This window comes from Peromyscus californicus, unplaced genomic scaffold (assembly GCF_007827085.1).
Source record: "Peromyscus californicus insignis strain IS unplaced genomic scaffold, ASM782708v3 Scaffold_22__1_contigs__length_63687245, whole genome shotgun sequence".
NCBI lineage: Eukaryota > Metazoa > Chordata > Mammalia > Rodentia > Cricetidae > Peromyscus > Peromyscus californicus.
The window spans coordinates 35,989,391-36,004,654 of record NW_026294525.1 but is presented as its reverse complement, the minus strand read 5'-3'; the positions used below and the strand labels follow the sequence as shown (position 1 = coordinate 36,004,654).

Sequence of the window (15,264 nt, the reverse complement as noted above, 5' to 3'; positions counted from 1 at the left end):
GTTACACAGAAACTGACAGACCTGTTGTGTTCCATCAATGATCCACTGAGAAAATCCCAATCTTCATGGTGGGTAAAAATTATTGAAGATGAGGAGACCAGTAGGTCTGAACATATGTAAATGGTAATGTCAGTGATGTTTTCAAGAGATTTCAGAGAAAAGCGCTTTATTTTTAGGCACATGAGAATTGATGAAACTAACTGAAACAAAGAAATTATGCATTCTTCTCAATGGGCCGGTGAGGAGCCCACTAACACCACCCCTGATCCACCATCCCTGTGTAGTAGGATATTTTAAGGTGTGTTACTTTATGTTGAATTTCTTTAACTCTGTGAAGCTGTGTTACTGTGCCTGTGTAAAACACCTGATGGTCTAATAAAGAACCGGCCAATAGCAAGGCAGGAGAAAGGATAGGTGGGGCTGGCAGGCAGAGAGGATAAACAGAAGGAGAAATCTGGGAGAAGGGGAAAAAATCAAGGAGCCAGAGAAGGAGGAAGACTCCAGGGGTCAGCCACCCAACTACACAGCAAGCCATGGAGTAAGAGTAAGATTTACAGAAGTAAGAGAATGGGAAAAGCCCAGAAGCAAAAGGTAGATGGGACAATTTAAGTTAAGGAAAGCTGGCTAGAAACTAAGCCAAGCGAAGGACGGACATTCATAATTAAGAATAAGCCTCCATGTGTGATTTATTTGGGAGCTGGGTGGCATCCCCACACAAAAGAGCAAAAACAAACAACATCCCTATCTTCTGCTCTAACTTTTTTTTTTTTTAGCACATGCAGTCTGTCACAACAGGATTGCATCAAATCCTTTCAGCTCAACCAAAGTTGGAGATATTAGAACTGAGTCTGTACTTGCTACATAAGAGTTACTTGTTTTTATTTGTTGATCTTGAGAAGGGATTTCCCTGTACAGCCTAGGCTGGTCTAGGGAAACCCTTCTGTCTCTACCTCCCAAGTGATACAATGACAGGTGTGTCTCATCTCTCCAGCTTTTAATAGCTCTTTAAATGTATACCATAACTAATACCACCTAGTGTCGTCTTTCAAATTTAAGCTGTCACTCAGCTCTTGTTCCTCAAATAAAAGTAGTTCTAGAACTTCATAACTCCTTACCAACCCCAAGCCATCATTGTTCAGAGCGGGATTCAGGTCTCAACACCATGAACTCACCTGGATCTAGTTAGAGAACAACAAATTACTATGTAGATCTTGAAATCAGCATACATCAATTTAGTCATTTTAGTACATGAGATAAGTACTTTTCTCCTAACAAAACACCTAAATCATTTTCTACCTTTAGAAGATATTTTAAAAAATTTTAATCTACTTTAGTCTATGAATGTTTTCTTGGTTTAGGATTTTTAAATCTTTAATTTTGGGAAGGTAGAAGACATCTGTTATTTTATATCACCTTAACTTTTTGCCTCTAGTTTTTGAGGTAGCCAGACCTGATAGCCTTCTTTACTGCTTTGGTTTGTTTGGATGCTTTTTGTCTCTTTCAAAGCTCATGCTAGCAACTTCACACTAATGCAATAGTAGGAGGAGGTGGGATGGATTGAAAGAGCTTAGGTCAAAAGATACAGCCATGCAAAAGTGTACTTAAGAACTTTATTATTAAAAGTCTTGAGGGATGAATTTCCCCTCTTCCGAATTTCTAGTTTATGAGGAAATGGTGCTCTTCTTTCTGGAGGATGCAGGAACAAGATTCCATCTTGGAACTGGAGAATAAACTCAATAGCAACTTGATGCTGCACTTCCTAGCCTCCAGAATTCTAAGACCAGAATATTTGTTTTCTTTGTAAGTCTTCTAGTCATGGATTTAAGACTAAAACATTCGTCAACTTGGCCTATAGTTGAGGCAACCAGTAAACTGGCTGAGTCAGTCCAACTTATGTCTTTTCTCTTTTTCAATTCAGTCTAGATAATGAGACAGCATTCTTTTCTAGTATTGAAACTGAAATATATGACGCAGGAACTCTTAGAAGTCCTGTGATGTGTGCGAACAAAACTAGCTGGAGAAAGTAAAACCAATAGAAAAAGAAAAACAAATATTACTCTAGCTATTGTCAAGATCCCTGCTCCCACTGGTTCTAAAGCTTAGTTGTGCCCTCAGGTTCCCCATGGGCACAAGAGCCGATAAAATTGATTTAAAAGGTAGAAAATAAAGAAAAGGGGTATTCTGGTTTGCTTCTGTTAGTGTGATAAACATTGATCAAAAGCAACTAGGAGGTATTATCTGGCTTACAGGTTATAGTCCATCATGAAGAGAAACCAAGACAGGAGCTCACGGCAGGAACCTGAAGGCAGGAAGTAAAGCAGAGTCCATGGAGCACTGCTGTCTACAGGCTTACTTTCTCTTACTTCTTGAGCTCCCTTTCTTACATAGCACCAGACCCCTTATTTAGAAATGGTACAGCCCACAGTAGGCTGCACCTTTCTATATCAATTAGCAGTTAATAAAATACCCCAAAGGCCAATCAGATGAAGGCATTCCATCAACTGAGGGTCATTCTTCCCAGGGATATCAACGTGACAACCAAAGCTAACTATGACAGGGTGAGGAAGGAAGAGAGGGGGAGGGAGGAAAGAAGGGGAGCAGTTGGGGAAGAGATAGAAAGGGAGGGGAGGGAAAGGTGGGTTATAGATTTGAAGGTGGTTTATTTGTGGTACAAATCTCTTAGCTATTCAGGAGGCTATGGCAAGAAGAACATGAGATTGAGGCTAGCCTGGGTTATACAGCATCACTGTCACAAACAAACAAACAAATCACTTTCCAGCAGTATGTGGCCTAGCTCATATACAGAGATTTAGCTATTCAAGGCTTTTATTAATCCCTAAACATCTTTAAATCATATTTTGTCTTTTTATTCTTGCTATAATGTTACTATAAATTTATTATTTTAAATAACATAATTTTATTATCTTAGAGTCCAGCAAGTCAGAGGTCCAACCCAGATCTGATTGGGTCAAACTGGCATATTGTCAGCTAAGCTGTTTTTTTCTGGACCATCTAGGGAAGACCCTGTTTGTCTGTACTTTCTATCTTTGGAGATATCACTTTGTGCCCAACTCCCTCCTTCTCTCTTTGAAAACAGGAACATTGTCTCTTTGGGAATTCTTTTTTAACCACATCTCACATAATGCTGTCCTCCACTGGAAAAGTTCTTTGTGAAGACTTCTGTAACACTAATTCTAATTGGTCTTAATAATAAAAACCTGGAGTCATGTATTATGGGATGAAAGCTGAAAGATCAGAGAGGCAGAGCAGCCAGCCACTAGCTCTTACCTCTACGAAATCCTTAGCCAAAAAGAGGCTGAGCTCCTATCTCTTCCTACCTTATATTCCTCTCTCCACCTAACCATATCACTTCCTGTCTCTCTGTAAAGACCTCCAGACCTCTATGGTTAACTATTGGCTAGCTCCACCCTCTGATCTTCAGGCAAGCTTTGTTTGTTAGAGCACAAACAAAACATCACCACAGACTTCAGTGCTTAAGTAGATCTATCTGGATACTGCAGGATAATCTCATTGCGAGGTCCAGGATTTTAAGCATATGTGAAAAATTCTTTTGGCATGCCTTGTTATATCCTGGTAGGTTCTGGAAAGTTAGTCTTTGGGTGGGTGATATTATACTGCCCACTGACAAAAAAAAAATAGGAAAACATCTATTTCCCACTTTGAAGCAGGCAAGAATAGGAAATAGCTTAGTCACTTGGAACTCTACTTGGCTTGGTTATACATACATCCCTCATACACATCAGGCACTTGGCAACCTGAGACCTTTAACCCACACATATTATACACACACACACACACACACACACACACACTTCTATGAACAATGTACACAGTAATCTGCTAGCAATATTCTATTCTCCTTCTGCCTATATATAATTAATATCAGATGCGTGCTAAGAAGGGTCATACACAGTAAGCAAAGCCTATGTAAGCTTGTCCATTGAAGTAGACAACCACCCAAACTATGTCCCTAATCACCACAGGCATGCCTCACAGGCCAATAAGATGGAGGCATTCCATCAGTTGAGTGTCCTTCTTTCCAAGTATGCCAAGTTGACAACCAATAAATGAAAGCCCCAAACAATAACAGGGCCCTTGAATATCTTCACTCATGTGGCACTCCATCACTTCTAAGGGTATTTTTTTTATCTGTTCTATTGCTTTGCTTTGAATATTGTTTTCTTGCTACTCTTGCAAATATGTGTGAGTTTTTTTTCTTTATTCTTGAAATAAGATGCCAAGAAGCTGGGAACACTAGGCCTACACCCTGACCACCAGTGATAGTATCAAAGTAGAAGAATCAAAGAAACCCTTCACTTTAGCTAATCAGTTTTATTTTGGAACTGTTTTGTTTTGTCATTTTTTAAAAATTATTCTTCCAGATAGAAAATTTTTGCTGGTTTTATCTTTTCTTTTTTTTTTTTTCTTCAAGAAAATGAGTTTGGTGATCCTTAAGGATTCTTTTAGCATACAATTAGAACAGTCTTTGAAATATGCAACTGCAAGCATATCCACATCCATCTATGAGTCTTGATGTTCAATGCTCCCATCGTTCCTGAATATGAGGAATGCACAGGAAGTATCTCTTTTACTGTTTTGTTTTCCTTGTGCTTCTAGCACAACATCTGCTGGGACAGAATACACTCCTTCCATATACCACAGAACCTAAGCCACACACACAAAAATCCACATATGTCCTGGGCAAGGACAAGCTCAGTTCAGGTAGCCAGCAGGCAGTGTTTAAGATTCAATGACATCGAATACAAATGATGCTGAACTATGGTCTACCATCTTAAGCAGTTGTGGATTTGATAATTCCATAGAGATCCTGTGGTGCCTCTAGGTTTATTGATTTTATTTTTCAGTAGAACTGTTAAAGATTACAATTCTAAGAGGCTTTATGTGGGCAGATGCTCACATTCTCACACACAGTTCTGCCAAGATATTTTTACATCTTTCTGCACATAAAACAAAATGAAGACATGTGTTAAGAGATGCATGTTACCAGTAAACTCCTACCCGCCCCCAGATGATGGGAGTTTATTGTATGCTCATTTCCTGGGTGAAGTATTAAGATAATTCTACCTAAGAAAAATGAGCCACATTTCCAAAATAAAAGGGAATTTCTTCTGAGGTATCTGATTGATTTAACACGTTTAATTGTCAAAACCCACTGGAATGGCAGCTTTCACAGTCATAGCCAAGTGTCTTCACTTCTATTTCTAACTCAACACAGATTTCATGCCACATCTACTGGTGAAGCATCAGAGTACAAAATGCTGCAACGGTTTCTCCTCTGTTGATGTTCATTCATCCCGCATGCATTACACAGGCTTGTTTCTAATTGGTAGAAAAAACAGGAAAGCAGGGAAAAGGCAAACTCGGAAGCAACTCGAAACTTATTGTCTCAAGTAGAGAAAAATCTGTGAAATCACAGTCTTACCTTGGGAGACTTGGGTAGATCTCCTGTTCTTTCTTCTGCGAAACTGAGCAGGGTTAACTTCATTTCCTCTGCTGAGGGATGCTTGGGAGGGCGAGGTGGGGGATGTGAGAGAGAACTTTCATACCTCCTCATCATGTAATATTGTTCTTCAGTGATCTCTTCTACCAGAGTCCTAACTTCAGTTGGTCCTGTATCCATAGACAAATTACTACTACTAACTAACTGAACCGTCATATTCAATCGGGCCATAGGAATTTCCCAACATTCCCTGGGGTTGGCAAAGTCACTGACAAGTAGGTAAGAGTCTGTGATATCCTCCTCCAACTGCAGTCCTGGAGTAGCTGCCAAAATGTCATCTTTAATGAAGAGATCTCTCACAGACACCTTCACATTGAAGGGCCAGCGGAACTGTGTACAGAGCTCTGAAAGTTGGTACTGTTTCTTATCATGAATCACCTCTACAAAACCTCCTTCCATGTACAGAGGAAGCCGTGCTGCCTCATAGGACTTATTGAGGATTTTTTCACAGGCCAGAACATTCACTGTTGTTGTTCCCTCAAAGACGACTTCTGTGGTCTCTGAATGATGCACTAGGAACTGGTCCCCAACAGACACAGAGGACAGCTCTTTGTGAAGTGTGTGGAAGGCTTTGGTGGCCACCACGTGGAGAGTTTCCTTCTCAGTCTTAGATATCTGCAGGTCATAGGCCGTTGGGAACTCCCGGGGTCTCCTTTTGAACTTGCCTTTGTAGCTACTGGGGATCAAGAAGTGTCTTTTAGGGAAATTGCTTCGAATTTCTGAAGCTAGGATCCTCGAAGCCTGGTACTTTTTGTGGATCACAATGGTTTTTCCAGGCTGTAAGATACTTGGGGGCAGTTGGTTCCCTTGAGACACTTCGATGACTTCAGCTACTACAGGAAACTCTTTGCTGGTCATTTCAAAAAGATCTTCTATAGACAGCAACTGAAGAAACCAGTTAGCATCATAAGAGTCAGTAATATCTTTGACTTCAACATCTAAACTGGGGAGAAGCCGCACTATGTCCTTTTGAACTGAAAATGAAAAAGAAAAAAAAATCTGACATTTTGTTCAAAATGCTTTCTATGAGATGGTCTCCTGCTCCCATAGATAAATTTCATTTAGGAGGGGAAAAAAGAACTCAAATAATCATGATATAATTTTCCTTGTGTGAGACTTTTCAGTTTTGAAACTTTATCATAGACATTATTCAATCCCTTCTTATACCCCTATAAACCTTACCAAAAATCACTTCCTCCTTACTACTACAAATGGTAATCTGTGGTAGTATTGTGTTCCCCAAAATATTGTGCACCCTAATAAACTTATCTGGGGTCAGAGAACAGAACAGCCACTAGATACAGAGGCTAGAAAATGATGGCACTCATGCCTTTAATCCTAGCATTCCAGAGGCAGAGATCCACTTGGATCTCTGAGTTCAAGGTCACACTGGAAACAGCTAGGCATGGTGACTCACACGCCTTTAATCCCAGGAAGTGATGGCAGAAAGCAGAAAGATACATAAGGTGTGAAGACCAGAAACTAGAAGCATTTGGCTGGTTAAGCATTTAGGCTTTTGAGCAGCAGTTCAGCTGAGATTCATTCTGGATGAGGACTCAGGGGCATCCAGTCTGAGGAAACAGGATCAGCTGAGGAACTTGTGAGGGGAGGTAGCTGTGACTTGTTCTGCTTCTCTGATCTTCCAGCATTCACCCCAATAACTGGCCTTAGGTTTGACTTAATTAATAAGACCTTTTAAGATTCCTGCTACAGTAATCACTCCCCTGACTCAAATGTTACTCATTCTTGCAAGTGTGCATATACTTTATGACATGTATCATACATACATATAAAGCATATAAATAGTTATGTGTGAGAGTCTTATTATTTGATAAGTTATTTATTTGATTTTTATTTGATAAAATTATATTTTAAGTCATGATTTTGAGACCAAGGAATTATTTGTAAAACTATTATAGGAACCAGTCTGATAATTTAGGCAAAGCTCATTTGTAAGGCCCCAAATATAACCATTATACAAATCTTATCCTTCAGGGTAAAACAACATAACAAAAAAGCCCACAAAAAGTAATATACTTTAAGCATGGCATTAAAGACAGATGTTTTTTAAATGTCAACGTTAACTTTTTTCCACCAGTGCTATATTTTTCCTAAATAGAAATGCTGTTATAGGGTGGGTCACAGTCAAAAAATACATATAGTAAACATAACTGTGTCACTGAGAACAAGTGAATTGCTATTCTAAGAACTCTTTGAGATTTAAGAGTCACTTAGAACATTGTGTTCATAGTACCTAATTGTTCTCCAGATTGTAATCTCAAAATATTATTACAAATATTCTCAAATTAAAAATGATTTTATAACAGCATATATTTTGACACCTTTCTAACACAAGTTTTATAAGCATTTTCTTAAATTCATATTGTTTCCCCCCTGTCTCTAGTTACTGTAAGTCAGTGTTCTTGTTTGGTTGTTCAGTTAGTTATTGTTTTTTGAGGGGGAGTAGGTTAGTTGGAATTGGGTAGAGCTGTGTGTTATGGGGTTTCTTATTGGTGTTTGTTTGTTTGAAGACAGGGCCTAACTCTGTAGCCAAGGCTGATGACCTGGAACTCACTGTATATTCCAGACAGGCCTCACCATGTAATGATCCTCTTACCTCTTCTACCCAAGAGCTGACATTATAGACATGTGACACCACATCAGACACTTTACCTATGTTCTTGAAAATTAAAAACATGAGAGCTTAGAAAATACTTTCATGAGAGCTTAGAAAATATTTTTCTTGTACACCATTACATGTTATTTTTATCATTAACCATTTATTCAGCCTCTGAAAATACAACCCATATAATGTGTGTCATATCACATATATTCTTTATAATAGAGTTTATAATGACATAGCATAAAAATATTGTTTTATTTAAAAGCAAAAAAGTTAAATCAGTGGTGACCTCTATAATTAAGTGCTATATAATTTATAGGCTCATTTAAAACAAGAAATAACAAAGAGGAGAACTCTAAGGAAAAATATATCTCAAGTTCTCTTATTTTTCAGTTCATTTTATAAAGCTTATAAGAATATATGTCATGAACTTCTTAAATCCATGCAGTTTTAGAAACTAAAACCTTGTTAATTAAATAAAAATGGCCAGTTTTCAGCATTTTAGAACAAGCTGTAGATGGCCATTTTGGTTTCATACTATTCTTTAAATACAGAAACAACGAGAGATTGGTAGACTAGATGTCATTTGGAATTTTGAGGTATCTCTGAATTATTGCATCAGAACATCAGGGCCATAATGCAAGCCAGGTCCTTACCTATGTTGCATCATAGTGGGTGCAGTGTGCAAAAAGTAGCTTTCTTACTTTTGGAGGTTGCCACAGGCTCTGAAGAAATCTCAGGCCAAGCTGCCTAACCCCTGTGTTCAAATTTTCTGTGTCCAATCACTCACCTATCTACAGTACTTCTATTTCTTTTTTTAAATGTTTTTTTTTTGTTTAGCAATTCAAGGTTTTCATACATTGCATTTTGATCATGTTCAACCCCCTATCTATTCCCATACTCATCCCCTATTCCATATCCAGCCAACTTTGTGTCCTTATATATTTCTTTAAAAATCCATCAAGTCGCCGGGCGGTGGTGGCACACGCCTTTAATCCCAGCACTCGGGAGGCAGAGGCAGGCAGATCTCTGTGAGTTCGAGGCCAGCCTGGTCTACCCAGTGAGTTCCAGAAAAGGCGCAAAGCTACACAGAGAAACCCTGTCTCGAAAAACCAAAAAAAAAAAAAAAAAATCCATCAAGTCAAATTAGGGCTGCCTATATATAGTTGGCTGTATGGCCATCCAGTAGAGAATATTAGAGCGGCAAGAAGCCAAAACGCTAAAAGAAAACTGAATTTCTCTTTCCCAGCAGCCATCAATTACTGATAGCTCCTCGGCCAGAGATGAGATTCCATGCTCACCCTCCATCTCTGTGTTATGATTTGGGTTGGCTTGAGTTTGCACAGGCTGTATGCATGCTGTCAAAATGGCTGTGCCTTCATATGACAGCTGCCCAACTGTGTGCAGAAAGCACTGTTTCCTTGTAGCCACCCACTGCCTCTGGGTCTTACAGTCTTCCTGCATCCTCTTCAGCAATGGTCCCCAAGCTATGGGAGGAAGGGGTGTGATATAGATGTCTCTATGTAGGGCTGAGGACTCCACAGTCACTTGTTCTCTACACTTGGGCCAGTTACTTGTCTCTGTGTTAGTCTCCATCTGCTGCACAATGAAGTTTCTCTGATGAGAGTTGCGAGACGCCCTAATCTGTGAGTATAATAAAAAGTTGCTGTGAGTTGGTCCTTGGATTTCTAACTCTTCTGAAGTGATGCTAGTCTGTATCATTTTTCATAATATACCAACAGCATTGGACAAAGCAGTTTGATTCCTTCCACTTAGATCTATTTTCCTCTTTTTTTTGTATGATTTTTCTCACTTTTTTTGTTTCTTTTCTTTCCACACCACCCACTGCTCACATACACATGCCTTTTAAAGTGTCGTGGCTGTCATTCTCTATTTACACCCTTCACCTACAGTTCTCTATAACTTACGTGTTTATGCCTTTAAATAGCATCTATCTGCTACTGTTCTAGCCAAGTAACTCCCCTCAATTCCACGTCTCTATTTAAGATCTCTATTTGCACACATAGTAGGTGGCTCAAAATTAAAATTCTTGAAGTAAAGTCTGCCCTTCCCCACAAAGCAAACATTATCCAATTCTTTCTCCATCTTCTTTATATTTCTTCATTCTACCAATCCCAGAGACACCTTCAAATTTCCTCTTTTTCAACTAACTGAGGAACCCCACCCTAATCAAGACAATTCTTGTCTGTGTCACATCATTTCTTACCTGGTTAGTTGCAAGTCTTCCCAACGAGTCTCCATAATGCCAGATTTCAAAAGAGTAGCCAGATATTCTTTTTAGGTGTTAAAATGATTATATCTACCATCTGTTCATAGAACCACAGTATGAAATAAATCCAAGTCCTTACCTGGTCTTCGGTACCACTTTGATCTCATCTGCTAAGATGCCTTGCCCTAACTCATTGCCCTCTCTCTGAGCTCATGTCACCAATCCTTTTCCTTTGCCATGCTCTGTCTCATCTACCTGTAGGTCCTTTGGCTAGATATGTTCATGGCAGACCCCACTTCCTCTTGAAGTCCACTCAAACATTGCCTGTTCCATGCGATCTACTCTAAATGTCCTGCTTAAAATGATAACCCGTGCCTGCCCTGTGCTCTTCTCAGTTTCTGCACCCTCCATGCCTTCCTTTACTTTCAATCATTTCACAGAGCTTACATTTTCATGATGACCATTTCCTACTATTAATTGCCACAATGTATAAACAAGATCAGAAGTCTTTCACTGTTTTGCCCAACAATATATTCCAGTCTAGAATGATGTCTCCATCATAGGAGATACAGAATCAAATGAGAGAAAAGCAGATGTCATACTACTGTCCTTTGAGTGAACACTAAAAGTAGTGATTAAGTAAAGTATACTTCCATTTAAAATTACACTAGGTAAAAATAGTTTTACTTTCAAAGCACATAGACTCCATTTAAGTTGAGTCCCTTAAAATTGCAATTTCTCTCATTCAATGGTCTACTCTATGAAATGAGCCTTTGTCAAATTTCTATAAAATAATAGAGATGTAAGAGTCTAAAAATATTGGCAAAGGGAACTCTTTTAGGCCCAACACTTTATTTTTCATCAAAACAAAAACAAAAACAAAACCCACTGGCCAAAATCACTTTGTATGTGCCTAAATACACAGGGAAATAGCATAGGCAATATGCTTTAGGTCCATCAGAGAATGGGGGTCATAGGGAAATAGGACACCTAAAACTAAAGTGCAGATGATACAGAATCACAGTTCACTGCAAGCAGAACTTCTGCTGGAGTCCAGACACTAGTAAGAATGTTAAAGGGGTATTGATTAGTTGCTGGAATCCAAGTGTGAACTGGAGACTAACCTTTACGGGCCGTGCTTCACAGGGCCCCTACTCGTTCCTGCACCTTCTTTCCAGAAAACTCACCGGGTTCTCTAGGTGAAGACTAGAGAAAAAACCCCTTGTGCATTTTGCAAGGTGACGAATAAAAGCTGCTACCAGAGCCTCTGATCTCCTCGGAGGACTGGTCTAGGGACAATTATTTTATCAGAGCCTAGCCAGCATGTGGGGTTTTACCAAAGCCTAACCAACTGGAAGGAAGGACTTAGCCAACCGAAGTCAACTTTACTTCAGGTTTTACACGGGAAAAGGGAAATACCCAGCAACCTCTTCTGTTTCCACATAGGGGAGGGGGAATACCCAACTCCAGCTCAGGATAGAGAGACTGTCATCCCCATACGGCACTGAGACACACTCGTGAAAACCATAGCCAAGAAACACAGACTCACTGAGTAACTAAACCTTAATCATAAGATAATGCAGTACCTCACTGGCCAAAGGTTTTAACGAGTCCTATACTATAGCAGGATTCTGAATGAAAGAATGATGTCTGAGATCCTAGCTATGAAGGAGTCTCTAAAGAAAGGCAAGCAGGGCTGAGCAAAGACACCACGTGAAATTTTAGCCTTTGACACAGCTGCAGCACCCACAGTAAAAAAAAAAAAAAAAAAAAAACCTTCTCTCTAAACATAGAAGCATCTCACTAGTCACTATTTAACTTTGTTTCTTCCACTTGAATCATCTTGTCTGGCTTCCCATGGTGAATAATTGTACGTTGTAGAAGGCAAAGGGCAACCTGATGAAACAAAGCACCTGTCACAACCAAATTCAAGTTGAATTCGTGCCTGTAATCCCAACACTCGGAAGATGGAGGCAGGAGAATCAGGAGTTCATGGTCATCTTCAGGCCAGCCTGAATTACCAACGAGACCCTAATTACCAACGAACCAATAGCAGTCAGGAAACAAACCAAATTCAAATGTGGAAGAGATTTTCGAAGTATCTGACCGAGTATTTAATGAATGATTGGTATGCAAAGAGACACATTGAAGAAAAAAAAAAAGATGGGTAATGCAAGAGAGAGGTAGGAAGTCTAGGGGGAAAGGAAACTGGAACAGAAACAAAGAATGACTTGATGGATTACACAGTAGACTAGATACAGCCAAGGAAAGAACTGAGAAGTTGGAAGATAAGCCAATAAAATGTACTAAAGTGAAGGCAGAAGGATTGAAAAGAATGAAATACAATAGCCAAGAATGGTAGGACAGCTACAAAAGATGTGTCACACATGACATGGGAACAGTAAGAAGAAGAGAAAGAGGGAACAGAAGAGATGTTAGAAATAACAGAATGCCTTCCAAAATTCATGAAACAGGCAACGCTAAAGACATTATATACCACAAATCTCTGCCTAAGAATATTGTGTTCAAAGAGCATGAAAACAAGATGTGAATTCTTTGTTCTGAATTGAAACCTTCCCGTTTTAGCAGAAGGCTCACAAAGGGTGAGCAGGTGAATAAAACTTGACATCCTATGTTTTAAATGTGGGGTGGATGTAACTATTCTTATGTGAGTACAGTTACAGCAAAGAATCACCCCTAGATCACTCCTGCACTTTCATCTTTCTCAGAAAACAGTGTCTCATGCTTTTATTTAAAATATCCATAGTAGGAGAAGGAAAATCACATTTTAAATAAATTCATAAATCATTTTGATTACCCAATTACATTTTGTAAAATATAGTTCTGGTTGTTTAGTGTATATGTGTATGTGCACTTGCACGTACAACTGTGTATGTGTGTGTTTGTGTGTGTTATGAGTTCTTTTAAGAAGCACTTGTTATTTTACAATGGGAAAAATGCAATCTTCTTTCCTGATAAAAAAGGATATAGAGAGAATGTAAGCTGAGTTAGAAAATGTCACTTGCTGAGGCGCTGTCTTTGACTTCAAAATGACAGACAGATAAGACAGCAGTAACTCAGCGTGAGAGGCATTCCTGGAGGTATTTGTTGCAAATTTTCTAGTTTGAAACTAGACTGAAGCAGAAGCAATATGTACTTGACAACCATAGTTTAGACTTCCCAAATTTTCCTTCTGGGTAAATATGAATTATTCTGGCCGGGTATGGTATCAGGTTATCCAAAGGGAGTTGTTATGAAAAGCAATTTGATTCCATTTTCTCTAACAAACCAAGACTGGTTCCTCTCTCTGTGTGTGCCTGAGTCATTTCCCTTCTCTCTCTTTCTCTCTCTCTCCTTCCCTCCCCCCTCTCTCCAAACGTTATTCAGAGCGTTCTGCCTTTCTGCATGACCCACCAGAGAGGCCCTCATATCTCAGTCTGAGTTTTTAGGAGCCACTAAAAAATATCTTCCAAGAGAAAACAAACAATTACATTTAATCTTGGTCGATGTTGGGCAATGCATGTTTCCTTGGATACATAATTTTCACTTGTAGAATACTGAACATTTGCTTGGGTGGTCTTACTGAGAACATGAAGGCAGGGGAGTACCACGTGAAACAAGTTCTCATAAGTTACACAGCCATGGTTTCTCCCCACTTACATTTCTCCTATATTGTTATTTAATAGGAGGGTCATTACTTACTCATTGGGCAGTTTCACTTCGTAAGCTTGATTTCTTTGTCAATTGCCTTTTAAGGTACATATTTGCTTGTTTCACAAAAGCGCTTTTATAAATTCTGTGGCTGTATATCAGCCAGTGAATTTGTTTTGTTACATTCTTGGAATGGATAATCCTCTTTATTACACCACAGTTATGAGTCTTACTGGTGATTTCTGAGTTCTGAATTTTTCCATACTCTTAAATTAAAATTTACTTTCTAGCTCAACTATTTTAACCCAAATTTTCTTGGTACTTATTTTGTGATTTTTTAAAATTTATTCAGATTTATTTCAAGTGAACAAGGGTTATACTCTGGTGTTTCTCTAGATAGTCTCCTCTAACATCTCATGTTCATATTTTATTTATTTAATTTCTAAAGTTTTTAAAATTTATTTTATTTATTTATTCATTTGTTTGTTTATATTTCAATTTTTCAAGACAAGGTCTCACTATGTAACTCTGGCTATCCTGGAATTCACTATGTAGACCAGCCTGGCCCAACACTCACAGAGATCTGTCTGCCTATGCCTCCCAAGTATTCAGATTAAAAGTGGACACCCACATAGCTATCTGTGACTTCAGTTCCAGGATGCCCGACACACTCATTCAGGCAGAACACCAATGCACATAAAAAAGTAGGTACCGCTGTGCACAGCTAACACTTGTTCATATTTTTAAACATTAAAAAATATAGATTTGTTCTAAACATTGAGATTTGAAGAAAATATCCCATAACCCTCATTGAGAAATCAAGTCATTTAAAAACGAAGATACATGTTCTTGCTACATGTTTATTTACAACACTATTTTACCTTTCATGCTTTGAGCTTTTTTTTTAATCACATCTGAGAAAAACATGTTATTAATGTGTTTTATACTGGATGATATATTTCAGTATATTTTCTATTGGTTTAGGTTTTTTGTTTTGTTTGTTTTTAAGACAGAGTCTCCTTTTGCAGCCACACAATGATTATTTATTATTTATTTTTTTTATTTTATAATTTAATTTAATTTTACATATCAGCCACGGATTCCCTTGTTCTCCCCCCTCCCACCCACTCCCACCTCCCCACCCCCCACCCCTACCTCACAATGATTATTTTTACATGTAAACAGGATTAGGCTAGAATTCCTGCTTAATTAAACCCT

The 15,264-nt window shown here is 38.7% G+C and overlaps 1 protein-coding gene across 1 annotated transcript in view; it reads right to left on the bottom strand.

Moving 5' to 3' along the window:
• Themis (thymocyte selection associated) overlaps window positions 1-15,264 on the bottom strand; it is a 187,622-nt gene that overhangs the window by 90,598 nt on the left and 81,760 nt on the right. The window contains exon 4 of the mRNA XM_052750638.1: window positions 5,465-6,516. Coding sequence (XP_052606598.1) covers window positions 5,465-6,516 — 1,052 coding nt within the window. The remainder of the gene's footprint in view (window positions 1-5,464; window positions 6,517-15,264) is intronic.